This window comes from Lissotriton helveticus, chromosome 2_2 (assembly GCF_964261635.1).
Source record: "Lissotriton helveticus chromosome 2_2, aLisHel1.1, whole genome shotgun sequence".
Taxonomy (NCBI): domain Eukaryota; kingdom Metazoa; phylum Chordata; class Amphibia; order Caudata; family Salamandridae; genus Lissotriton; species Lissotriton helveticus.
In genome coordinates, this window is record NC_136060.1 from 419845366 (window position 1) to 419872574 (window position 27209).

General features: G+C 46.6%; 1 protein-coding gene across 1 annotated transcript in view; it reads right to left on the bottom strand.

Annotated features, from left to right (window-relative positions):
• Positions 1–100: 100 nt before the first annotated feature.
• Positions 101–27209, bottom strand: part of CHMP3 (charged multivesicular body protein 3) — a 133476-nt gene continuing 106367 nt past the window's right edge. Inside the window, exons 5-6 of the mRNA XM_078678672.1 lie at positions 11016–11130; positions 101–1153 (exon numbers count right to left, since the gene is read on the bottom strand). Of these exons, the coding sequence (XP_078534798.1) occupies positions 1020–1153; positions 11016–11130 (249 nt within the window). The 3' untranslated portion in view covers positions 101–1019. The remainder of the gene's footprint in view (positions 1154–11015; positions 11131–27209) is intronic.

Below are 27209 nucleotides of genomic sequence, written 5' to 3' on the forward strand. Positions count from 1 at the left end.
AATCAGTCAGCACAAAGAACGAGACTTCATTTCAATTCTTTTAGAAATGGGCCTTTTTACAGCATTTTGCATTCTCAGAGTAATAGAGAAGAAACAGACATGTAATTAAATCACAACTTTATTTAAAATCTGTTGTAGTGTACTCGAGGACAATATACACAAGGCATCCAGCATAAAGGGAATTCAAGGCAAGGGAGTGTAAAAGGGCACATTTTGAAAATGATTACTTGATGTAAAAAAACATCTTTTTAAATAATGTGAATGTATTTTTTGCACAGGGAGTTTGCACATACTTTAGGCAATGTTAAAGGTGCACGTAATAAGGTTTCGCTAAAAAAATAAATAGGATTAGCTTCTTATAGTACTTACTGCAGAGAACCCAGAAACCAGGCAAGAAAGAAAATGAAGCATGTGATATGTTCCAAACATCTAAATCCTGTCTCTACCCTCCTTATGGAAACATATTCCCAGCCACAGACATATATTAAGAGCATGAGGTTTAAAAATACAGGTTGTCTCGCATAATTTTCCAAGATCAGAAAACTAGCGCCTAAACATAACTAATGTGAAAACTGTTGCTAGGAACCATATGCAAAAAACAAACTGTTTAGCCACACTGCACCTGTTATGTGGTTATAGTGTGGAGGAGGCAGAAGAATGTGGCATCAATCTTTTAGGCATTTTTTCATTTTTCCATTAACTGGTTTGAATCTGGTTTCTGGATCTGGGGACCACTTCTAATTTTTGGTTGGGGTACCATATTGCATAGCTACACCACTATTTTACAGTGGTGACCCAGAACGTATTCCTTCAAGCCGTGACTTACAATCTTGCAAAGCAACACAGTTGCCATTTTAGAAAGCAAACAGGAACAGAAAAATTTGAATATAATGAAATATCAATAGAAAAAAAATATATGTAACTCCAAAAAACGTTTGCGAGGTTAATATTTAGAGTTACCACTCTGTTGCAAAAGAATAACAAATCCAGAACTGTACAGGGAGATCACGACCCCATGCTTAGCTTCGAAGGGCAGCTAACCGGGACTGCATGGCTTCGATATCTTCCTCATCCTCAGATATAGCAGCAGCCCCCTCCGGTTCCACTTCTGGGAGTGCATCTGTAACCTTGTTGGGAGCTTTCCCCAAGGCTCCTAGAAGTGAACAAAACAGAAAGCAATAAATATGGCAATGATCAGTTTATAGTTTTAGGAATGACAAGGTCATTTTTATTTCCTTCTAAATTATTGAAAAGTGGTGGAAATAAAGTGGTTGATTTTTATATTAAGAATAAGAAAAATGTCCATTAGAATTTCAACAGCACCTTTCACATGCTAAAAACATGTGTTAAGCACATGCTTTTAGCATGTGAAAGATGCTGTTGAAATTCAGGATCAACTGCAGAGGTGGGTATAGCCTAATTCTAGGACACTGGGTAAAGTTACTTGCAACCCTAACTGGATGTCTGGTACTGCCTCAGCATTAAAGTGTCTTACAATCAGAAGATCGTCCTAGAATACATGAATGTGTGTATTATATATAGAGGTGCTATATCTGAAACGTATACTTTCAAGGTATGGAACATCAGCAGCTCATGACATAGGTTGAATGATCTTGGGGTTCCACTGTTGTGGCCCTCACATCAATCACTTGTCAGACTGCGCTCTGGGTGCTGTGGTCCCCGGCTGCGCCCATGGGTGCTTCTACAGTATATTAGCGTGTGGAGGGGCACTGAATGAGCTGTCCACTTAAAAAGGCGGTCTGCAAGGAGATTTTGCATGGAGAAGATTTCAAAGACGAACGGGCATGCCGTCAGTTGGCGTGACAGGAGAAAAAGGACCAGCAGAGACTGCAGTGAGAGTCGGTGATCTCCAGAAGGAGGCTGTTGCCAGTTACGGCCTCGGCTCCATGGAAGTGAGCGACTGGGCCGCACAGAAAAGAACAACTATGCTTATACAGCCCCCATAGCTAACATATTACCTGGTCAATGATGGGGTGGCTAGAGATATATGGAAGCCAACTACAACTTTGAATGGCATGCTACTGAATACCCTCGGTCCTAGGATTATATAATTCTCCATTGCCTGCCTGTTAAGAGAACTGCGGGGAGGTACTCTATTTTGAAGATGGGTCTACTGATTTATATGTGCTGCCTTCCGATGTGAGTGAATTCTTTATTATTACACTGATAAAGTTATGTTTGTGAAATGTACTGATGTTTTCTGTTCAGAATAGAAATTAAAAGTGCCAGGTGGCTCATAGTAGGCTTGTGTTTTGTTGAGGTAAGTGAACCATGGAGGTGGCCAGCGTTTCCTGGGATATTTCTGACCCTTAACCACCATTGGGTCTCAGAAGGTTGGGCATCGGGCTGCAGAGCTCAATGGAAGACCCAAAACCACAATAGACAAAGGTCCAGCGAGGTGCAGATGGAGGGATGCTAGCCATCCTCTTCTGTCTCCCAAAGATGCCTCCAGCCGTTCAGTCAAGGAACGCCCCACACCAACAACAAGCCGAGAATGGTTACAGTGGCTTGGCACTGCAGTAGCGAAGATATACACCACACAGGTGCCGAAGAGGCTGGGGACAGGATACAGTCAGCTAAGAACTGACTGCTGCTGGCCTACACGGAGAGACTGACTAGGCTCCTGGAGTAACAATCATGTCCTGTGCCCGGTTGTGAGAAGTTTGCCTGATATATGATGCTCACTAGTTCTAGTGATCACCTTGTATCAGTCCAAACAACCCTTATGGTGATTGGTTGTAAGTCAACCTTATAGACCAGTGATCCTAATGGTAGCATGGACAAAGCAGTCTTAGGCTAAACTCTTTTGGCATGTGAAGCCAGCTGTTTTACCACATATAACCCCTTGAATACCAGATGAAAGGACACCACACAGGTTGTTATGAAAATAAACAGTATATTTATTAATAACAAACACCTCTGAACTCTTTATGAGATCAGAGGGCTAAGCACATGACAATCTCTTAGGAAAAATACGAAAAGTTGCACAAAATTACAATGGTGCCCTAGGGGCACGGCAAACCATATACTAAGTAAATGGTATAAGGAAATCGATAGAAGGAATGGAGCTGTCCAGAGGCTGTAGGATCGCTGGGACTACACTATCCTAATCTTAGGTAAGTAACAGGAGGCCCACGGGACGCGTGTGCAGAGTGTGAACTCACACGCGAGATGCGGAACAAAGTCAATGGACAGTATAGTTTACGAAAAAGGTGAGTACGGACAGTCTTTACTATCTAGGACTAAAACGACTGGAAATCTGGACACTAGGAGAGTTAATCTACCCTTCAGCACCGAAATGCTCTTATTACCTCACCCACGGGCTGCAGGTCCATAGGTGTCAAAGTGTGTCGGGTTTCCGCGTCGAAGTCTATGGAGCCTTGAAGAAAGATGCTGCAGGCGACCAGGAGGAAGATGTCCGGTGCGATCCACGGGTGGATCGAGGAAGAAGAGGACCTGAAAGCAGAGGGGACAGTGTTCAAAGTCACTAGCCAGTGACCGGTGTGGAACCAGGAGGGAACCAGATGCTGTTGTCGCGATCAGGTGAAGAGTAGACGCTTGTCTCTGCAGCCACGTGGACCAGGAGGTGTCTTCGACGACCAGGATGGAGGCACGAGCTGTCCCACGCAGGCTCTCGCTGTCGGCGGTGTCGGATCCAGAGGCAACAGGCCTTGGCAAAGGCAACCCACGCGGTGAGTGGAAACGGCGTCTGGAGTGGACCAGGAGGGTCCGGGGTGCTCCTCTTTTGGAAGGGAGCAAGGGCCAGTCTGGAGCAACCAGACCAGCAGTGTAGATTTCTTGGATCGACGTCTAGGAAGTCACTAACCAGCCAGCAAGTGACCAGACAACCGTCGAGCAGCAATCAAGCAAAAGGGCCCCACGCAGATCTCGTGGATGCTGGAGGGCTGATCTTTGGTGCAGGAGCTGCTCGGGGCTGGGGCTTCTCAATCCCCAAAGCACTTTCTCGAGGATGCCTCAGAAGTCGTGCTGGAAGCGAAGTGCAGTCTCTTCAAGATGGCCGGTGCCACGTGTCTCGTCGCACCCACAGGTCTCAGCTGTGCTTCAGATGTAGGTAGAGGTCGGAGAGGTCTGGGAGTCCGGGTCTCGTCGGGCTCTGAAGTCTGGATCCGGCAGGAAGGACGACAAAGTTGACCGCTAGGACGCTTGATGGTGCCTGCAGTTGCAGGGTGGACACTCCTTGCCCACAAGAGAGATTCTTCAGTCTTCTGTGGAGCAGAACGTCGAAGTCCAGAGTTTCTTCTTGTAAAGTTGTCAGGATAAATCTAATTTGGAATGGGACCAGCTCCTACCTTTATTCTCCTAAAGGGGGCTGTACTAGTGACTAGGTCCCTCCCATGGGTGGGACCAGGAAGGGGGGTGGTTACACCCCCTATCCTTTGTCCGGTTTCGCACCAGAACTGGGGCTGGAGTGCCCCAGTAACTGGTTTGAACCGGTGTATGCACAGGGCACCTTGTGTGCCCCAGGCATGTCTCATTCCTTTCAGGCCTCCCTACCTCAATACACAAAACCCTGTCTGGGGTGGTGCTAGCACCTCCCAAGGCAGGAAACCCTTTGTCCAGGCCTCCCTCGCTGGAAGGACTCCCAGCAGCAGTAGGTCAGACTTGTGTCTGTGGTGGCAGCATCCATTTTGTGATGCTGAGGCTTCGTTTAACTTTAACCGGGGTTCACAGTTACATACATGTCGTGTCCCTCTAAAAGGTGGAATGCTACCCCCGTCGCCAGAATTGGCGAGGGGGTAGTATTCCAATTCGTATGATACCTTACTCGACATGTTTTGATAATGCTATACCAAAGTTAGCATTCAACCGCGAGGATGATAATGCACTTAAGAGTATGGTATAGCGTTATCATGGAACAGCTATAAGGACTTTAAAAAAAAGAATTAAAAGAGCATCTCAAGTATAACGTGGCCTCCAGCTAAACTCTAACAAATCAAAACACCAGATACCGATTTAGCTCATACAATATGGAATATCTCTTTCTTTTTTTTTAAACCACTGCTAATCTGGAACTACATACCAAACCTGTTGCGGAGAACGATCTAACCCTCTTAAGAAAATGAAAAAATAGGTATTTTTTCACTTGAATTCGCAAGTAAACCACGTCTCAAAATTGTTATTTTTCTCTTATTTTATCCTATTAATCTTTGATGTAGTGGGTACTATAGTGAACTCTTGGCTAGTTTGTACTACAAGCCCCTACATGGGTATACCCAGGAAAAAAGGTAGTACCTTAAAATACACACAAAATGCTAAAGTTTGCACTGTCTAAGCATACAAAGTGAAATCATCTGATTGCCACATGCTTAAAGACCCTGGCAAAGAGGCAAAAAAGGATTGAATACTCAAAAGAGAAGCCTTAAGACTTATAAAGCTCTACAGAACGTAATTTAGGCTTTGCAGAAACACGCTTCCTGTAGCCTGGATTTCTTTTTGTCGGCTTCAAAGGTAGGTTTAATGGCAATTTTAATGGCTAAATGTATTTTTCAAATTTACAGATGGTGGACTTTTCTATGACATATGCTGGATCAACCGCCAGCAGACTTATGCTTTGCGACCACCGACCTCACGAAGTGGATCAGCGACTGCCCAGACGACCTCGCCCCTCTGAGGACCCCGCCTAGCAGACCCGGCAGCAAGAAAGCCCCATGGTTCACCGACGAACTCAAGAGCTCCAAGAAGGACTGCAGAGCCCTTGAGAAAGCCTGGCGCAGAGACCCAACACCGGACAACATGACTGCCCTCAAGCTCGCCACCCGAAAACACCACCAACTGATCCACACCACCAAGAAAACTGCATTCAAGGAACGACTGGACAACAACGCACACAACAGCAAGGAACTCTTCAACATCGTTAAAGAGCTCTCCAACCCCAACGCCGGAAACAACGACATCACCCCTTCGCAAGACCTCTGCAACTCCCTCGCCTCCTACTTCCACAACAAGATCGCGGACACACACAACAGGTTCAGCACTCAACCGACGCACGCCACGACCGAACCACCGCCCCCCACCACCACCCTCCGCGCCTGGACCCCGATCAGCACCGAAGACACCATCCGCACAATGAACTCCATCCACTCCGGATCTCCGACCGACCCTTGCCCTCACCACGTCTTCAACAAGGCCGACGCTGTCATCGCACCCCACCTGCGGGACACCATCAACACCTCCTTCAACACCGCTACCTTCCCGGAGAGCTGGAAGCACGCCGAACTCAGCGCCCTACTAAAGAAGCCATCAGCCGACCCCACCGACCTCAAGAACTACCGACCCATCTCACTGCTCCCGTTTCCCGCAAAAGTCATCGAGAAGACCGTCAACAAGCAGCTGGCCGCCTTCCTCGAGACGAACGGATCCCTCGACCTCTCGCAATCCGGCTTCCGGGCCAACCACAGCACCGAGACCGCCCTGATCGCAGCAACCGATGACATCCGAGCCCTGCTCGACAACGGAGAAACAGCGACCCTCATCCTCCTAGACCTCTCCGCAGCCTTCGACACTGTCTGCCACCGTACCCTAGTACGGTAATTGCAAACGCAACAATGATGGACAGAATGTGGATCGATGTCACACATTCACCCCAGTACAAAGATCTGGGCCCAAATCCATCGTTTTTCCACTCCACACCACCCTGGGTTAGACAATGGCGATATGCAAATCAGCGCTGACCCTGTGCCCCATGGGAACAGTCCAGCCCGAACTACAAAAGCCATGTCCTTCCCAGAACGGAAACAAGCATCCGAGGACCGGCCCGGTTTCGAGGTAACACCTCTCATCAGCCCGGCTAGCTTGCTTCCAGTGGTGTGGAGTGCCTGGGACTCACGTCTGAGCATCCCCAGTACACTTAGAGCGGTAATTGCAAACACAACAATGATGGACAGAATGTGGATCAATGTCACACATTCACCCCAGTACAAAGATCTGGGTCCAAATCCATCGTTTTTCCACTCCACACACCCTGGGTTAGACAATGGCGATATGCAAATCAGCGCTGACCCTGTGCCCCATGGGAACAGTCCAGCCCGAACTACAAAAGCCATGTCCTTCCCAGAACGGAAACAAGCATCCGAGGACCGGCCCGGTTTCGAGGTAACACCTCTCATCAGCCCGGCTAGCTTGATTCCAGTGGTGTGGAGTGCCTGGGACTCACGTCTGAGCATCCCCAGTACACTTAGAGCGGTAATTGCAAACACAACAATGATGGACAGAATGTGGATCAATGTCACACATTCACCCCAGTACAAAGATCTGGGCCCAAATCCATCGTTTTTCCACTCCACACCACCCTGGGTTAGACAATGGCGATATGCAAATCAGTGCTGACCCTGTGCCCCATGGGAACAGTCCAGCCCGAACTACAAAAGCCATGTCCTTCCCAGAACGGAAACAAGCATCCGAGGACCGGCCCGGTTTCGAGGTAACACCTCTCATCATCATTGCAGTAACCGCTCTAAGTGTACTGGGGATGCTCAGACGTGAGTCCCAGGCACTCCACACCACTGGAAGCAAGCTAGCCGGGCTGATGAGAGGTGTTACCTCGAAACCGGGCCGGTCCTCGGATGCTTGTTTCCGGTCTGGGAAAGACATGGCTTTTGTAGTTCGGACTGGACTGTTCCCATGGGGCACAGGGTCAGCGCTGATTTGCATATCGCCATTGTCTAACCCAGGGTGGTGTGGAGTGGAAAAACGATGGATTTGGGCCCAGATCTTTTGACTGGGGTGAATGTGTGACATTGATCCACATTCTGTCCATCATTGTTGTTTTTGCAGTAACCGCTCTAAGTGTACTGGGGATGCTCAGACGTGAGTCCCAGGCACTCCACACCACTGGAAGCAAGCTAGCCGGGCTGATGAGAGGTGTTACCTCGAAACCGGGCCGGTCCTCGGATGCTTGTTTCCGGTCTGGGAAAGACATGGCTTTTGTAGTTCGGACTGGACTGTTCCCATGGGGCACAGGGTCAGCGCTGATTTGCATATCGCCATTGTCTAACCCAGGGTGGTGTGGAGTGGAAAAACGATGGATTTGGGCCCAGATCTTTTGACTGGGGTGAATGTGTGACATTGATCCACATTCTGTCCATCATTGTTGTTTTTGCAGTAACCGCTCTAAGTGTACTGGGGATGCTCAGACGTGAGTCCCAGGCACTCCACACCACTGGAAGCAAGCTAGCCGGGCTGATGAGAGGTGTTACCTCGAAACCGGGCCGGTCCTCGGATGCTTGTTTCCGGTCTGGGAAAGACATGGCTTTTGTAGTTCGGACTGGACTGTTCCCATGGGGCACAGGGTCAGCGCTGATTTGCATATCGCCATTGTCTAACCCAGGGTGGTGTGGAGTGGAAAAACGATGGATTTGGGCCCAGATCTTTTGACTGGGGTGAATGTGTGACATTGATCCACATTCTGTCCATCATTGTTGTTTTTGCAGTAACCGCTCTAAGTGTACTGGGGATGCTCAGACATGAGTCCCAGGCACTCCACACCACTGGAAGCAAGCTAGCCGGGCTGATGAGAGGTGTTACCTCGAAACCGGGCCGGTCCTCGGATGCTTGTTTCCGGTCTGGGAAAGACATGGCTTTTGTAGTTCGGACTGGACTGTTCCCATGGGGCACAGGGTCAGCGCTGATTTGCATATCGCCATTGTCTAACCCAGGGTGGTGTGGAGTGGAAAAACGATGGATTTGGGCCCAGATCTTTTGACTGGGGTGAATGTGTGACATTGATCCACATTCTGTCCATCATTGTTGTTTTTGCAGTAACCGCTCTAAGTGTACTGGGGATGCTCAGACGTGAGTCCCAGGCACTCCACACCACTGGAAGCAAGCTAGCCGGGCTGATGAGAGGTGTTACCTCGAAACCGGGCCGGTCCTCGGATGCTTGTTTCCGGTCTGGGAAAGACATGGCTTTTGTAGTTCGGACTGGACTGTTCCCATGGGCCACAGGGTCAGCGCTGATTTGCATATCGCCATTGTCTAACCCAGGGTGGTGTGGAGTGGAAAAACGATGGATTTGGGCCCAGATCTTTTGACTGGGGTGAATGTGTGACATTGATCCACATTCTGTCCATCATTGTTGTTTTTGCAGTAACCGCTCTAAGTGTACTGGGGATGCTCAGACGTGAGTCCCAGGCACTCAACACCACTGGAAGCAAGCTAGCCGGGCTGATGAGAGGTGTTACCTCGAAACCGGGCCGGTCCTCGGATGCTTGTTTCCGGTCTGGGAAAGACATGGCTTTTGTAGTTCGGACTGGACTGTTCCCATGGGGCACAGGGTCAGCGCTGATTTGCATATCGCCATTGTCTAACCCAGGGTGGTGTGGAGTGGAAAAACGATGGATTTGGGCCCAGATCTTTTGACTGGGGTGAATGTGTGACATTGATCCACATTCTGTCCATCATTGTTGTTTTTGCAGTAACCGTACCCTAGTACAGCGCCTCAGCAACGTCGGAATCCAGGAGAAGGCACTGGAGTGGATCACCTCCTTCCTCGCCGGAAGGACACAGAGAGTCCGCCTCCCCCCCGTTCAGATCAGAAGCCACCGAAGTCATCTGCGGCGTCCCTCAAGGCTCCTCGCTCAGCCCAACCCTCTTCAACGTCTACATGAGTCCCCTCGCAGCCATCGCACGCCAGCACAACCTCAACATCATCTCCTACGCCGACGACACCCAGCTGATCCTCTCCCTCACCAACGACCCCGCCAGAGCCAACCTACACGAAGGGATGAAAGAGGTAGCCAAATGGATGAAGAACAGCCGCCTGAAACTGAACTCGGACAAGACGGAAGTCCTCATCCTGGGTTCCTCACCCTCCGCCTGGGACGACTCCTGGTGGCCCCCCGCCCTAGGCAGCGCACCCAAACCAACAGACCACGCACGCAACCTGGGCTTCATCCTGGACTCCTCCCTCTCCATGACCAGACAAGTCAACGCCGTCTCCTCGTCGTGCTTCAACATCCTACGCATGCTACGCAAGATCTTCCGGTGGATCCCCACTGAGACCAGGAAGACGGTCACCCAGGCCCTCGTCACCAGCCGACTGGACTACGGCAACGCCCTCTATGCCGGAACCACCGCCAAACTCCAGAAGAGACTCCAGCGGATCCAGAACGCCTCGGCACGACTCATCCTGGACATCCCCCGTCGCAACCACATCTCCGGACACCTGAGAGACCTGCACTGGCTCCCGGTCAACAAGAGAATCACCTTCCGTCTCCTCACCCACGCACACAAAGCCCTGCACAACCAAGGCCCAGGATACCTCAACAGCCGCCTCAACTTCTACGCTCCCAAATGCCAGCTTCGATCGACCGGCCACGCCCTCGCCGCCGTCCCCCGCATCCGAAGAGCCACCACAGGGGGAAGGTCCTTCTCCTACCTCGCCGCCAAGACTTGGAACTCCCTCCCGACCCACCTCCGCCTGACCCAGGACCACCTCGCCTTCAGGAAGCAGCTCAAGACCTGGCTGTTCGAGCAGTAGCAGACCCCCCTTCCCCCTAGCGCCTTGAGACCCTCCGGGTGAGTAGTGCGCTATACAAATGCTTTGATTGATTGATGCTTTGGCTTAAAGAACCATCCAGCACCTGAACCTCGTCTTCCCTCCCCACAGCAAAACCAATCCTAAGCCCCTTAAAATATGGATATCGAATATACGTATTTCAATATCATCTGGATGACATTGTGTTTTATGGTTTGTCCGGCTGGACTAGCAATGCCAACAAAAAAGTAAAACGGCACAATCTAAGGATCATAACTGAAAATAGAGCTGCATACTTAACAATACCAGACATAAACATTTTGCCATTTCAGAAGTTTGATAATTTCCTGTTTAATTAGAATGGAGGGAATTCTAATTCCATGCATCAAATGATGTTCTACCTTTGGAATGTCCCTCAAACTGTTCTTCTACAAACAATTTAGGACTCATAAAACAGAACAATGTAGAACTTGTTCGCTGAAAGGAATGGCACCTTTACCTGCAGTGATGTCGAACAGAATTTTGTCAATTTCCATTTCTGCTTCCTCTTCCATGTCCTCCTGGTCATCCATGCTTTCAAAAGTATCTTCCAACATTTCTTCTATAATACCAGCCTGAATAAAATAAAAACAGGTGCTCTAAAAAATTTGGCAATTTCGACATGAGTTACATACATTTAATATATTGCAAAATAAAATAAAAACGGGCGTGGATAGGAATCTGGTAATAGCTAATTGAGATGAAAGTTCTAAAAAGCCAATGTCTGCTGATTGTCTTTAATCTCCAGATAATTTTAACACCATATATACATTTTTACAACTCTAATCTAACCTCAAATCACAATGTAAAGTAGTTATAACTTTACCTAATCCTTGCTGTTTTCCTAAACTTCAGTGATTCCTACAAAATTAAAACCTCTGCTAAACTACATTCTGCATCTCTTGTTGATAAAGCAAACAACCAATGCTTTGCAATGGTTCACCCGCCAACTGCTGAGAGCCTTGTTTGGAAAACTTATTGAAAACTTACAAACCAGCAAAAAGTGCTTATTATCTTTGACTCATCACAAGTGCAAGGGTCTATTGAAGCTATCATGCCATTTAGAGCAACATTCTTCTATCAGTATGCCAATCTATTTTACTACGGCCACAATTTCATTTGCTGTTGACTAACTTACAACCACCTCTAGACCTGTTGGTATACCTAAAGGTATAAAGTTGCAGCAGATTTTCCATTTTTGCAAGGCTTAAACTGAGGTTTCTCTTCCATCATTTTGAAATGGGAAATAGGCAGCCCCGGTTAGACATAAGTTGGGAGTTCAGGCATAGGGATGTTGCTTGCATAGAGAATAAACCTATGTCCAACCTTCGTTTATTTCACAACAAAATCCAAAGAGCTGTCCAATACCAATAAAAGTTCAGCCACCTTTGTTACAGCAGGACTGAATGAAGATCTTCCTTGCTCCATGTGCTTGAGGGAATTGGGCTATCTGTTTGAGGATAAGAATTACTCCAGGTGTCCATCCAGAGAGAGATTGTGCCAAACCTGCTTAGACCTCAGTGCAAAAGGCTCAACAAAACAACAATAGCTGCCTTCCTGGCACAACCAGGAACTACTGGCACAACCAGAACACCATTGAGTCCAAAATGAACACCTATTCAGGTGAAAGTGTGGTCACTCATCTGGTTCCTTGCGATCTGAGCAAGCCTGAACCAACGAGGCTTTCAAACAGACCGACTCTTCCTAGACCACTTAGACCTGGGATTCTCTCATGTAGGCAGCCACGTTTGGGAGTCCCTTCTCAAGAGAAACTCTGCTGCAAATGCTTTCAACCTCAAAGTTCATAAGAATCAATGTTCAGCCATATAATCACAGCAGGCCAACATAGTGATACACACTACACCCTTCTGCACGTTGTAACCTGCTTTCCAGGTACAAAGAATGTAATCACTGCACACCATAGGGTCTCTGGTCATGACAGTCCTCCAAGGTGGACTATTTTAGGTGCTACAGAGAGATTTCTTTCACAAGATCTCAACCTGGACCTATTGCTAATAACAAAATGCCACAGATAAGTACCTTAAGCCACTAAGGTGGACTGGTATTACTTCATGGGAAATTAACTGCTGATCCAACATAACCTCAAATAATTCAAGGTGTCATTTTAAGAAGTCCATCTACTTCAACCATCCAGAATGCAGGATTATTGCTCACTCGCACATTTCAGAGAACTGATTTTATTTTCTGTACTCAAGATGTCAACTTATGCAGAAGTATGTGTCTCTTTCTCTCCATCACAATTTCTTGGTATATCGATTCCACAGCTTAAAATGTAGGCACGGGACAACAGCAAATTCCTATGCATGCTTCAAGAAAATAAATTGTGTAGAGCTTCCTGGACGAAAGCTGCATCTTTTCTGGATAATCAAACACACAAAAGGTCATGGGTGGGATGCATGATAATCGCCCAAGGTAGCATTCCAACCCATTGTTCTTTTGTCTAGCATGCCACCTCAGTTTGGGCCAGGCCATTTGCAAATCAATCTTAGAAACAGTCCAGCCAGAACTGCCAGTCTAGGTCCTCCCAGAACTATAACACAAGCAAACCAAGAACGATGTCACCCTGGTTGAGCTCGTCAGTTTTTGTTTACTTCAGTGCAAAGCCCTAAATGTGATAAGTACGCCCAGGTGCGGGCCCATGCCGGCAGGTAGGAAAAACAGAAAGAGGGCACAGTTCCTTTATTTCTGGGTACCACAAAACCAAGGAAAGCATTGCTAACTTATTTCTATCACACCTTTAGTCAAATGATCAGGTGTGGAACATGTCTAACAACATCTGGCATCTGTATTGTAAAGAAACAGTGAACCAAATCCATTCCTAAAACATTCAAATGAAATGCATTTAGCTTTTGCTATATTGTTTTAGCAAAAACAAAAAGGAATATATAAGCTTCACTGGGCAGAAGCCAAATTTAAGGGTGCTTAACAACATCTTGAGGAATGAGCCAGTCAGGAAGCTACCACTGAAGGACCAACCAGATCCATGTAAATATGATGCCCTATAATGTACTATGGGTCTCCTGGAGATGAATGCAAAAGACAGCTGATTAAGCTTCCCTCGATGCAGAAATCAAGGCTGTGTAGAGCCACCCAGAAGTTGTAATGGTGTGATCACAAACTTCTCTAACGCGGCAAGTCAAGTAAGGAAGATAATACACGGGAACTGGTGGATACTGAAATTTGATCAGGTCACAGGTCAAGATCTTCCATCTCATCCTTTATATGACATTCAGAAAATCGAGATCCATCAGGGACCAGCTATTGCAAAGTCATTTACCCCCCTGTGAAATTGTCCACAAATCTGCAACTACTGCTGGGATTTTTCCCTTGCAGTAAATGTAAAGCTTGGTCTCCCAGATCCCAAGAAAATATCGAAATGTATGAACTGTAACACACTGTACACAGTGTACTGTTTAGTATGTCTCTCTGGTTAAAGATTTGTGGGAAGCACAATTCATCCCACAAAAAGATGCATTCTGGAACATCAGAGGGCAATTAGCAATACAGACATTTCCTACCCAGTCACAATACATTTTGAAACCACCACCAAAGTAATAAAAACTTATTATAGTTTTTTGCGTGGATCATGTACCTTGTGACATTAGATGTGGTGACAGGGAGCTTAAGCTATGCAGTATAGAATCCAGGCATATAATAGATATGCAGACAAAATCACCATCTGGGCTAAATAGTGGGGAAGAGTTAGGGGTACACTTATAAAAAGGACACATCGGGAGGAATCATCCAATAAGCTAGATGGTTAGACGAGTAAGAAGAAATAGGGGGCATGAATCTGGGACTCGCATGAATTAGGAATATGAGAATGCAGGCCCATTCAGGGCCAGATAACAATCACTGTAAATTAATTTAGTGATGATTTATATATGGCATATGAATGTTTTGTGACTAGGTGAATTGGCCCATTCAGGGCAATAATTTGTGGTCACCAAATGAATGTTAAGTGGCAATAAGAATGGTTTTTAATTAAATGCCCCTTTTGTTTATCATGAAATTTCTACTTCGTTAATCCATTGATATGGCCCATATTTATGGGAACATGAAATGTTAGAGTTGTTACTTCAATGGTTAATAAAACAACGATATATGTACATTCTGTCTAATATACACGTTTAAAGATGGTGTCGAAAAATCACTGTGAGCAAGCCCGTTACTGATGTTAATGAGTAAGTAAATGACGTAAAAGAAGAAAAAATATGGCGTGATTATATATATATATATATATATGTATATATATATATATATATATATATATATATATATATATATATATATACACATATATATATATATATATATATATTTGCGAGGCTTGTCACTCAGAAGACAGGGAACTGCCGGATACGAAGCGACAAAGAGTCGACCCAAATGGTGCTGGTGCAAAGGTGATTTGTTCAAGTAAAGCCAGCGCTGCCGCCATGACGCGTTTCGCCTTCGAGAAGGCTTGACCACATGACAAACTGCTCGTCATTGAGCAGAGCATTTAAAGTGACAGTGCATAAGATTGAATCATAAAAATGGTAGAAATACTATACATTTCAACGCTGAGATCGTGCAATCAATAAAGAAAGCCCTGATGAAACATCTTGAATTTGCTCAGTAATGTTTCACAATCGATAAAACCATTTATACAGTCTATAAATAAATAAGCATATTTACAAAACACAAACTGATAGAAACGATATACATACATGACAAATAATTTTGTCTATGTACAAGAGCGTCGGCCCATTGTTAATGTGTAATCTAAATTTCCAGTTTGTGCAAAAAGTCAAATAACATGCTCATATTCAATACAACAGCGTTGGTCCAAATTTATGAGACAAAGATTGGAAAAATCTAAATAGAGCCCAAGTGGGCCTGTCACAATGCCTGCTAGAAACATGAAAAGTGCAGAAAGTGATGGTGCAAAAATAGCAATAAAGTGCAACTGTTACAACAGATAATTCCAAGATATAATCACGAAAAAGTTTTTGATTAAAAATTCTTGATTTTATAGTTAAAAAAGATTTTTTTTGTTTTTTGTTATGTAAAAAAAGAGAGTATACATACTGTAGTCAACTAGCCTGCCTCCAATGTCAGGTTTAAAATTACTGGTGATGCGCTATCAAAAAGATGATGAGATAAAATTGAAACAATAAAATTAAAGTCCTACATGTGAAGAGATCTCTAAAGTGAACAGAAATAACTCCTGGAAGGAAAGCTTAACGAGAGATGTGATAGAAAAAAACATTTTTCAGAAACTCTGTACACCACTGTCAGAGACACTTTAGTTTCAGGAATCAATGCATATGCAAAACAGACGTTAAACAAAATTAAGAAAACAAAACAAGATTGATATTCCTGACAAAGGCCCAAAAGTGCAACCGAATACAATCAATCAATCAATCATGCCATTTATAAAGCGCACTACATACCCGCGAGGGTCTCAAGGCGCTGGGGGGCGGGGGCTTGGGGGGGCAAGTGGTCGAAAAGCCAGGTCTTGAGGAGTCTTCTGAAGGCCGGTAGGTCTTAGGTCTGCCGGAGGTTGGTGGGGAGGGTGTTCCAGGTCTTAGAGGCGAGGTGGGAGAAGGATCTGCCCCCGGCGGTCGCTCTTCGGATGCGGGGATGGTGGCGAGGGCGTGGCTGGCGGAGCGTGGCTGGCGGAGCGTAGCTGGCGGGTGGGGAAGTAGAAGTTGAGTCATCTGTTGAGGTATGCTGGACTGGTATTGTGGAGGGCTTTGTGTGCGTAGATGAGGAGTTTGAAGGTTATCCTCTTGTCAACGGGGAGCCAGTGCAGGTCTCAGGTGGGGTGTGATGTGGCTGCAGCAGGGGATGTCAAGGATCAGACGTGCTGAGGCGTTCTGGATGCGTTGCAATCGGCTTAGGAGCTTGACCGACGTAGAGGGCGTTTCCGTAGTCCAGCCTGTTGGTGACGAGGGCCTGGGTGACCCTTCTTCTCGTTTCGGTGGGGATCCACTTGAAGATCCTGCAGAGCATTCGAAGGGTGTTGAAGCAGAATGAGGAGACGGCGTTGACCTACTTAGTCATGGAGAGGGTGGAGTCGAGGATGATCCCCAGGTTGCGTGCGTGGTCGGTGGGTGTCAGGGCTGTTCCTAGGGTTGTCAGCCACCAGGAGTCGTCCCTGGAATATAGACTTTAGCAGACCTTCCTCTAAGAAATTGGATTATTAACTGGGGTGAGTGACTACCCATCTCAAGTGATAATCACAACTCTTGGCGGAGTGAACCCTTAAAGTGCTAAATTTACCTGAACTCAACCCCCTGGTAGCAATGGCACAAAACATTAACTTAGGGCACTGGGAACAGTGTTTATGCAGTACCAAAAGAGTAATAATGTCAAAATGCAAAACAATAAAAATTCCAACCCAAATTAGAAAAAGAAAGTAAAATATGATAAACAGAATTACTCTAAAATGAAAATGTAAGTAGGAATATGGCCAATAAGTATAAAGAGCCAATGAACAGTCACGGTAGACCAGAACCTAAGAGCAATTTTGCGCCCACCACGATGGAGCACAGGTTGGATTCACCAACCAGATTCATCCTGGTCAATGCGTTTACATTCAGGCTAGGGGCTGGATTTTGTTTCCAGTGGACGGGTTACTCTGTCACCACGGTGACGGACAACCCGTCTCCCAAAATATACATCCCATAATATCCTATGGGATTTATATTTCGGTAGATGAGATATCCGTCATCGCAGTGACGGAGTAACCCATCCGCCAAAATCTAAATCAGACCCTTAGTTATTTAAGTCCCAATCCATCACAGGAATCCACTTCTAAAGCCTCCCCCACCCCCCTAAAGACCTCAGGGGAGGAACATAGAGACTGACACGGGGAGCAGCAGAGGTCAAATAGTAGAGACTAGTTCAGTTCCAATTCCCTCATGTCATCTGGGTGCTTGCAGGAAAAGGCCACTAGTAGCTCATTGAGTCCCAGAAGATTTAACAGGAGGTAAGTCTTATGGCCCTTGGAGTTCTCTTCTATCTTGTGGGTACAAGAGGGAGCAGATCCGGCTCCTATTAGGTCACAGATAGAAGGACCAGCTCTCTTCTGTTCTTCCTCAGATATAGGAGTGCTTGGAAGTGTGTGCCTGCAGGTGCCACATTTCTCTCTGGTACAAGCTAGCGAGTGGGAATAACTCCTGGGCATGCCCTAGCCAATGGGGTAAATGTTCCCACGGGCAACCCCACCCACATTCGGCATTTTCAAGATTGTGGAAGTCTTCAGCCACACTCACCTTGGGATCTGAGGGCTGGGAGCGGAGTGGTGGAATGGGGGTGTACTATGTGTAGGAAACTGGCTCTGTATATACTATACCAAAGTGAGGTATGGTGTGCACAGAGTCCAGTGGAACCAAAAGGTAGGCAGAGGTAAAGTAGATAGCACCTCACTCTCTATTTGGGGTAGTGTGGTGGAGCAGTAAGGCTTTATCAGAGGACAGCGTTAAGCATTTGTTGTACACACTCAGTCAGCAAATGAATTCACATACTCAAAGACTGAACTTCAGACCAATTAGTTTTGTACAAAAATATTCTTTTAGTTATTTTATTTCCTAGACCCAAGCAAGCCAGGCACAGGTAAGTGATAAATACTTTGCAGTAAATATACAGTTGTAATACAGTTTGGATTGTAATTGTATATGCACTTTGTTTTGATTTACAGTACTGTTACTGAGAAATGCTATGCTTTGGAAATACAGTACATATACTTTGAATGGGCTTTTTGGTACACAATGTAGTATACCTGGATACTACACTGGGAAGTAAAAGCATTTTTGTTATTCAGTACAGTTGTAAAAGGTTTTCATAGATTTTCCAACTCTACACTAGAAACTTTACATAGAAAAACAGTCAATGTTATCCTATGGTGGAAAGGAAAATGCTACTTACCAGTATGCATCTGTTCTTGGCATGTAGAGCTGCAGAGTAGTACACTTAGCATTAGATCGCCACCTGGTGTTGGGCTTGGATGATTGCATGTTGTTGTCTTCTTGGAAGAAGTCTTTGTAGTCACGAGATAGGTGACTCCTCCCTTGGACAATAGTGCGCATGGGCATCGACTCCATCCTTAGATTGTTTTCCGCCATGATGGGAAATGATGGAGTTAGTAGAAGTAAATAAAAGATGTCCATGCATGTGCATCTAAGTAAGATAAAACTGGAACAGATACAGGTCCCGGGGAGGCGGGAGGGCGTGTACTACTCTGCAGCTACACATGCCAAGAACAGATGCATACTGGTAAGTAGCATTTTCCGTTCGAGGCATATGAGAGCAAGGTTATACACTTATACCAATTCAGAGCACCAAGGAAATGCATACAATTGAGTCTGACAACCAACATAATATTCGCCTTATGCATGAAAATTCACATACCAAGTCCAGTTGTCGTCCAGTCTTGTAACAATGGCGAGGATAATAAAGTGCGCTTGGTCTGCCACCTGACCAGTTACCTTGTCCTTAAAAGCAATAATGGACAACATGGGAACTCTTCATTCTCCTCCCCCCCACTCCCCCAACCTCCCCCCCCCCTCACTGCCGGGTCTAGGAAAAAAGAAAAAAGGAGAGTATGAACGAAGAATAGGGTCTATACCACCCTCCCTCTATGATGGGTCACCGTGTGTCACGCCGCCCTGAGCCTGGGTCTCCCCCTGTCCCGTGTTTGTGGAGTTTGAGCTGTTTTGTGTCAACGGGGCATCTAGTCCCACCAACTCCTGAAACATCATAGCAGATTGTACACTTAGCATCGATTGTGCAGCAGTGTCTCCCCTAGCGGTGGTCACCTGTATCTGTTGCAGTTGTTTGAAAAAGAGTTTTATAGACAGCTTGTCCTACAGCAGAATGCTACTTGGCTTGCACATCAACACCGTAGTGTTTAGTGAAGGTGTGTGTTGTAGACCATGTTGCTGCTTTGAATATGTCCTCGAGGGAGAGGTGTGGCGCCGCGGCCAGGGCGACTGACGCTGGAATCTGGGGATCAGGGTTCGATCCCCGGCTCCGGCGGCAGATTAGCCCAGCACCATGTGACTCTGGGCAATAGCTCGCTTAATCTTCCCGACGGCCCCCAGCGCCTAGAGACCCTTACGGGTGATTGTGCGCTTTACAAATGTGGATTATTATTATTATTATTAGGGGGATGTTTCCTAAGAAAGCCATAGTGGCTCCTAGTTTGCGTGTTGTGTGTGCTCTAGGAGGAACTGTTAATGCACGCTTTGCTTTTTGATAGCATATTTGTATATATTTTACAATCCACCTTGCAATTCCACCTTTAGAGATGGGGTTGCCTTTGTGCGGTGGAGAGAAAGACACAAACAGTTGTTTTGTTTTTCTAAAAGACTTAGTTCTATCTATATAGCAGAAAAGAGCTCTTTTAACATCTAATGTGTGTAGAACCCTTTCTGCCACAGAGTCTGGGTTTTGGAAAAACACAGGTAACTCGACAGATTGGTTTAAATGAAAAGGAGTTATGACTTTTGGAAGGAATTTTGAATTAGTACGTAAGACCATTTTGTTACGATGTAGTTGTAAAAAGGGTTCTTGTATTGTAAATGCTTGTATCTCACTCTTCTAAGGGAGGTAATAGCAATAAGGAAAACTGTTTTCCATGTAAGGAATTGCAGTTCACATTTATGTAAAGGCTCGAAAGGGGGTCCCATGAGTCTTGTAAGAACAATGTTTAGGTTCCATACTGGAGAAGGTGGCAACCTGGGAGGAATGATTCTCTTTAATCCTTCAATAAATGCTTTAATTGCAGGCACTCTGAAAAGAGACAAATGTAGTCTATTTTGTAAATATGCCGCAATTGCTGCAAGATGTAAGCGTACGGATGAATATGCCAAGTTACACCTTTGTAAATGTAAAAGGTAACAAATGATATTCTGGATGGAAGCATCCAGGGGATCAATTTGGTTATTGTTGCAGTAAATGGCAAACCTCTTCCATTTAGCGGCATAGCAAGCTCTGGTAGTAGGACTCCTGGCCTCTTTAATAATGTTCATACAGTCTGGTGGTAGGTTAAGATAACCGAACTCTAAGACTTCAGGAGCCAGATCACCAAATTCAGTTGATTTGGGTCTGAATGTCTGATGTCTCCATGGTTTTGTGTTAGCAGGGATGGAGTCAGTTGTAGCTTGTGGTGTGGAACTAGAGACAGTTCTAGTAGTGTGATGAACCACGGTTGGCGTGCCCATGTGGGAGCTACTAGGATTAGTTTGAGAGACTGTTGTCTGAGCTTGCGTACTATTAGTGGTATTGGCGGAAAAGCGTACGAAAATCTGCCTGACCAGTTCATCCATATTGCATTGCCCTTGGACTGCGGGTGTGGAAACCTGGCGGCGAAGGTTGGGAATTTTGCGTTTTCTTGTGTGGCGAACAGATCTATGTCTGAATGACCCCACTTGCGAAAGAATGGTTGAAGAAACTGTGGATGTAGTTCCCATTCGTGAATTTGCTGTGTCTACCGACTCAACAGATCTGCTATCTGATTGTGAACTCCTGGAAGGTGCTCTGCCAACAGATATATGTTTTGTGGAATGGCCCATCTCCAAATGTCTTGTGCAAGCTGGGACAGTGGTAGAGAGTGTGTCCCTCCTTGTTTTTGTATATAATACATGGCTGTCATGTTGTCCGTCCGGATCAAGACAGCTTTGTTCTGTACTTGTACTTGGAATGTCTTGAGTGCTAAGACTATTGCTAGCAGCTCTAGATGGTTGATATGGAACAATTTTTGTTGACTGTTCCATTGTCCTTGAGTTTTGTGATGTAGGAGATGCATACCTCACAGGATGGGGAGCCCATCTGCTGTGAGCACCAGTTGTGGAACAGGTTTGAGGAACGGCCGCCCTTTTGTCAAGTTTTTGGTGTTCCACCACTGCAGAGAGCGATGTGTGCGGCTGTCTACCAACACCAGGTCTGTTAGTTGACCTTGAGCCTGGTTCCACTGTTGTGCTAGGCATTCCTGCAACGGACCCATTTGCAGTTTTGCATATGGCACTATGAAGATGCAAGATGCCATCATGCCTATTAGTCTCATGAAAACTCTGGATTGCAGAGAGTGTTGCTGTTGAAAGACTGTGACTAAGGCTTGAATGCTCTGTATCCTTGCTGGACTGGGATACGCTAGGGCTGTAGACGTGTTTATTGTAGCCCCTAGATACTGATGTATATGAGAGGGTTGCAGATGCGACTTGGTGTAGTTGATTGAGAACCCTAAGTCGTGCATTGTTTGAATTGTTTGATGTGTGTGTTGAACACACTGGTTGAATGATTTTGCTTTTATGAGCCAGTCGTCCAGATAAGGGAAGACATGTATTTGTTGTCTTCTGAGATGTGCTGCTACTACTGCTAGGCACTTTGTGAATACTCGTGGTGCCGTTGTCACTCTGAATGGAAGGACCTTGAACTGATAATGTTGTCCTTCCAGTACAAACCTTAGATACTTCCTGTGAGCAGGATGTATAGGAATGTGGAAATAGGCGTCCTTTAGGTCTAGTGTTGTGAGGAAATCACCCTGTTGCAGCAGTGGGAGCACTTGTTGCAAAGTGATCATATGAAAATGATCTGACTGAATGTAATGGTTGAGGGGCCTGAGGTCGAGAATTGGTCTTAGTGTCCCGTCCTTCTTGGGAATTAGAAAGTACAGCGAGTAAACCCCCGTTCCTTGTTCTTGTAAAGGAACTAATTGTATTGCGTCCTTTTGTAGAAGTGACAGAACTTCTTGTTTGAGCAGAGTAAGTTGGTCTGCAGACATTGGACGCTGTCTGGGTGGAATGTGTGGAAGGGTTGCTGTAAGTTCTAGGCAGTAGCTGTAGGAAGGTGGATATCGGACTATGGTTACCCCCAACTTTTTGCCTAGTGTTTTGCTAGTTTTTGACTTAGTTGGGCTGGGATCCTGCTATTCAGGACCACAGGCTTCCTGCTCTCTCTGTTAAAATGGACTCCATGTACCTTAGGTACATATCTAATTGGATACTGGGTCCCCTTATCAGTCCCTGTACAGTGTACCTTAGGTACCCAGGGCATAGGTGTACCCAGGGCCTACCAGGGGCTGCAGCATGTATTATGCCCCCCCTGGCTGGCCATCCAAAACTGACACAACTGGCTGCTAAGACAGCTGAGGCAAGGTGGTGTATTCACCCTTTGCTGTAGATATAGTATACCTATATCTAACCCTAAAATGGACACATATATTCCTATCAGTCACGCCTATGGCAGGCCTTATCAATCCTGAAGGCAGAGTGCTCGGAATTATGTGAGATGGTGCTCTGGCATGAGCTGAGCCTGTCTGCAGCTTGCGGAACCAAGTCCTTATAGCTGTTCCATGATAACGCTATACCATATACTCTTAAGTGCATTATAATCCTCGCGGTTGAATCCTAACTTTGGTATAGCATTATCAAAACATGTCGAGTAAGGTGTCATACGAATTGGAATATTACCCCCGCGCCAAATCTGGCGACGGGGGTAGCATTCCACCCTTCTAGAGGGACACGACATGTAGGTAACTGTGAACCCCCGTTAAAGTTAAACGAAGCCTCAGCATCACAAAATGGATGCTGCCACCACAGACACAAGTCTGACCTCCTGCTGCTGGGAGTACTTCCAGCGAGGGAGGCCTGGACAAAGAGTTTCCTGCCTTGGGAGGTGCTAGCACCACCCCAGACAGGATTTTGTGGATTGAGGTAGGGAGGCCTGAAAGGAATGAGACATGCCTGGGGCACACAAGGTGCCCTGTGCATACACCGGTTCAAACCAGTTGCTGGGGCACCCCAGCCCCAGCTCTGGGGCGAAACCGGACAAAGGATAGGGGGTGTAACCACCCCCCTTCCTGGTCCCACCCAGGGGAGGGACCTAGTCACCAGTACAGCCCCCTTTAGCAGGATGAAGGTAGGAGCTGGTCCCATTCCAGATTAGATTAATCCTGAACTACTCTACAAGAAGAAACTCTGGACTTCGACGTTCTGCTCCACAGAAGACTGAAGAAATCTCCCTTGTGGGCAAGGAGTGTCCACCCTGCAACTGCAGGCACCATCAAGCGTCCAGCGGCTTCACTTTGTGGTCTTCCCTTGAGGATCCAGACATCAGAGCCCGACGAGACCCGGATTCCCAGACCTCTCTGACCTCAACTCACATCTGCAGCACAGCTGAGACCCGTGGGTGCGACGAGACACGTGGGACCGGCCATCTTGAAAGAAACTGCACTTCGCTTCCAGCACAACTCCCGAGGTACACTCAACCAAGTGCTTTGGGGATTGAGAAGCCCCAGCCCCGAGCAGCTTCTGCACCAAAGATCAGCCCTCCAGCATCCACGAGATCTGCGTGGGGCCCTTTTGCTTGATTGCTGCTCGACGCGTTGTCTGGTCACTTGCCGGCTGGCTAGTGACCTCCTAGACGACGAACCTTGAAATCTTCACTGCTGGTCTGGTTGCTCCAGACTGGCCCTTGCTCCCTTCCAAAAGAGGGGCACCCCGGACCCTCCTGGTCCACTCCAGACGCCGTTTCCACTCACCGCGTGGGTTGCCTTTGCCAAGGCCTGTTGACTCCAAATCCGGATCCGACACCGCCGACAGCGAGAGCCTGCTTGGGACAGCTCGTGCCTCCATCCTGGTCGTCGAAGACACCTCCTGGTCCCCGTGGCTGCAGAGACAAGCGTCCACTCTTCACCTGATCGCGACAACAGCATCTGGTTCCTTCCTGGTTCCACACCGGTCACTGGCTAGTGAGTTTGAACACTGTCCCCTCTGCTTTCAGGTCCTCTTCTTCCTCGATCCACCCGTGGATCGCACCGGACATCTTCCTCCTGGTCGCCTGCAGCATCTTTTCTTCCAGGCTCCATAGACTTCAACGCAGAAACCCGACACGACTTCGCACCTATGCACCCGCAGCCCGTGGGTGAGGTAACAAGAGCATTTCGGTGCTCAAGGGTAGCTTGACTCTCCTAGTGTCCAGATTCACAGTCGTTTTAGTCCTAACCAGTCAGGGTTGTCCGTACTCACCTTTTTCTTGAACTGTACTGTCCATAGACATTGTTACGCATCTCGCGTGTGAGTTCACACTCTGCACACGCGTCCCGTGGGCCTCCTATTACTTACCTGAGGTTAGGATAGTGTAGTCCCAGCGAACCAACAGCCTCTGGACAGCTCCATTCCTTCTATCGATTTCCTTATACCATTTACTTAGTATATGGTTTGCCGTGCCCCTAGGGCACCATTGTGATTTTGTGCAACTTATCGTATTTTTCCTAAGAGATTGTCATGTGCTTAGCCCTTTGATCTCATAGTTCAGAGGTGTGTGTTATTAATAAATATACTGTTTATTTTTATAACAACCTGTGAGGTGTCCTTTCATCTGGTATTCAAGGGCTTATATGTCGTAAAACAGCTGGCTTCACATGCCAAAAGAGTTTAGCCTAAAACTGCTTGGTCCATGCTACCATTAGGATAGCTGGTCTATAAGGTTGACTTACAACCAATCACCATAAGGGTTGTTTGGACTGATACAAGGTGATCACTAGAACTAGTGAGCATCATATATCAGGCCAACTTCTCACATTGGTGTGCAGCGGTTGGGATTTGAGCTTGCTGTTGTTTTTACTAAATATAATCTTGAAATATCATTTGAAAGATCACATAAGGTACCATAGGTACATATAACAAGTTTAGAAATACTAAGAGTTCTACTGAACCAGCTGTTGTAGTAGAAAGGGCCTAGCACACCCTGACTACAACTCTTAGCAAGGAATCAGTAGGAAAACCCATAGTGTAGGTAAGTGCATCACTTACACCTCACTAGAAAGCAGGTCTACCACAGGAGAGGCCTCAGTGACTCCCCTTGTGGTTAGTGACCCTCCACAGGTCCCTTCGAGATATGCAGCCCTCAGCTTCCAGGAGATGAGACAATTGTGTACCTCCAGGAAACTGAAACAGGGTTCTAACACTACCACTCCCTTTCTGTTAGGTCTCTTAGAGACATATGATGCCAGAAGGGCTGCTAATGCAGGCCCCTCTAATCCAGATGGGAGCATGCCCCCTTAGAAGGTGATCCAGGTGATCCAGACTCTAACCTACCTGAAACAGCGAATGTAGATAGTTGGGAAGAAGGGGGTGTATCTGAGGATGAGGCAGAAAATGGCCAACCTTTAGTCAGCAGACTTACCAGGGCCAACTTAGACCTACATAGGGAAGGAACTGGGGGAGCCCCAGTGCCATCCACTAGCAGGCCTAACTTTGGGGTCAGGAGAGATAGATCTCCTTCTAGGGACTCCAACAGATCTGTTCACTCCCATGCCTCTCATGCATCTGCTCAGAGGAGGATGACTTCCCCTCAGAGGAGAGAGCATGAGGCAAAGATGAAGGAAGTTAATCTGAGGATCCAAAGGGAAGAACTTGCCCTTGCCAAAGAGAAACTTGCCTTTGCTAGAGAGCAACAGTTGAGTGGGGTAACACCCACTGGTGGCAGCAATATCCCTAGGGATAAAGACAGGAGTTTTGATAATAGACACCTGAGTAAAATAGTGCCCTCCTATAAGACAGGAGATGATATCCACAAGTGGATAACTGCTCTGGAGAGGGCCTGCAAAGTACAGCAGGTACCCCAGAGTCATTGGGCAGCAATATTGTGGCTCTCCTTTGAAGGTAAAGGCAGAGATAAGCTCCTCACTGTTAGAGATGAGGATGCTAATGACTACCAAGTCCTGAAAACTGCACTGATTGATGGGTTTGGCTTACCAACTGAACAGTACAGGTTGATGTTCAGAGACACCCGGAAAACTCAGGCTCAGGATTGGACTGATTTTGTAGATTGTGCTACTAAGGCTCTGGAGGGCTGGTTATTGGGAAGTAAAGTTACAGACTATACAGGATTGTATAATTTGATCATGAGAGAGCAAATCTTAAATAACTGTCAAAACCAGCTTTTGCACCAGCACCTGGTAGACTCTGATCTGACCTCTCCACAAGAATTGGATAAGAGGGCAGACAAATGGGTCAGAACCAGGATTAGGCCTAAGAATCAGGGTGGTGACCAAAAGAAAGAGACTACCAAGCCTCAAGAGAAAGGTGGGGATAAATCTACAGAGAAGACTTCCCTAGGGCCCCAAAACTCCAAGAATGGGGGTGGGTCCCAAGACACTTCCTCTACCCAGAAGAAACCTTATTGCTATGCCTGCAAACAGGTAGGCCATTGGAAAACTGACAACAGTTGCCCAAAGAACAACAATTAGGAGAACATACCCCCAAGTAACACTCCCAAGCCTCCTGTTACTACTAGTAGTAATCCCCCTTGGTGGTGGGAGTGCCCCCAAGAATTTGGGTGGTTTTACTTTGGGAGTTCCTGGGGACTCTGGCCTAACCAGGTCCCCTAATTTAGATACTCTTGTCTGTGAAAATGGCATGGGGTTTGCCAACTTCACTGATTGTCCCAACACTTTGGACAAATACAGACAGGAGCCCCTCATCAATGGTCTGAAAGTTGAGGCCTATAGAGACACAGGGGCTAGCATCACCATGGTGACTGAGAATCTAGTCCCCTCAAGCAACTTTTACCTGGTGCCACATACCAGGTGACCAACATTGATGGAGTGCAGAAGAATCATCCCATGACAGTGGTAAATCTC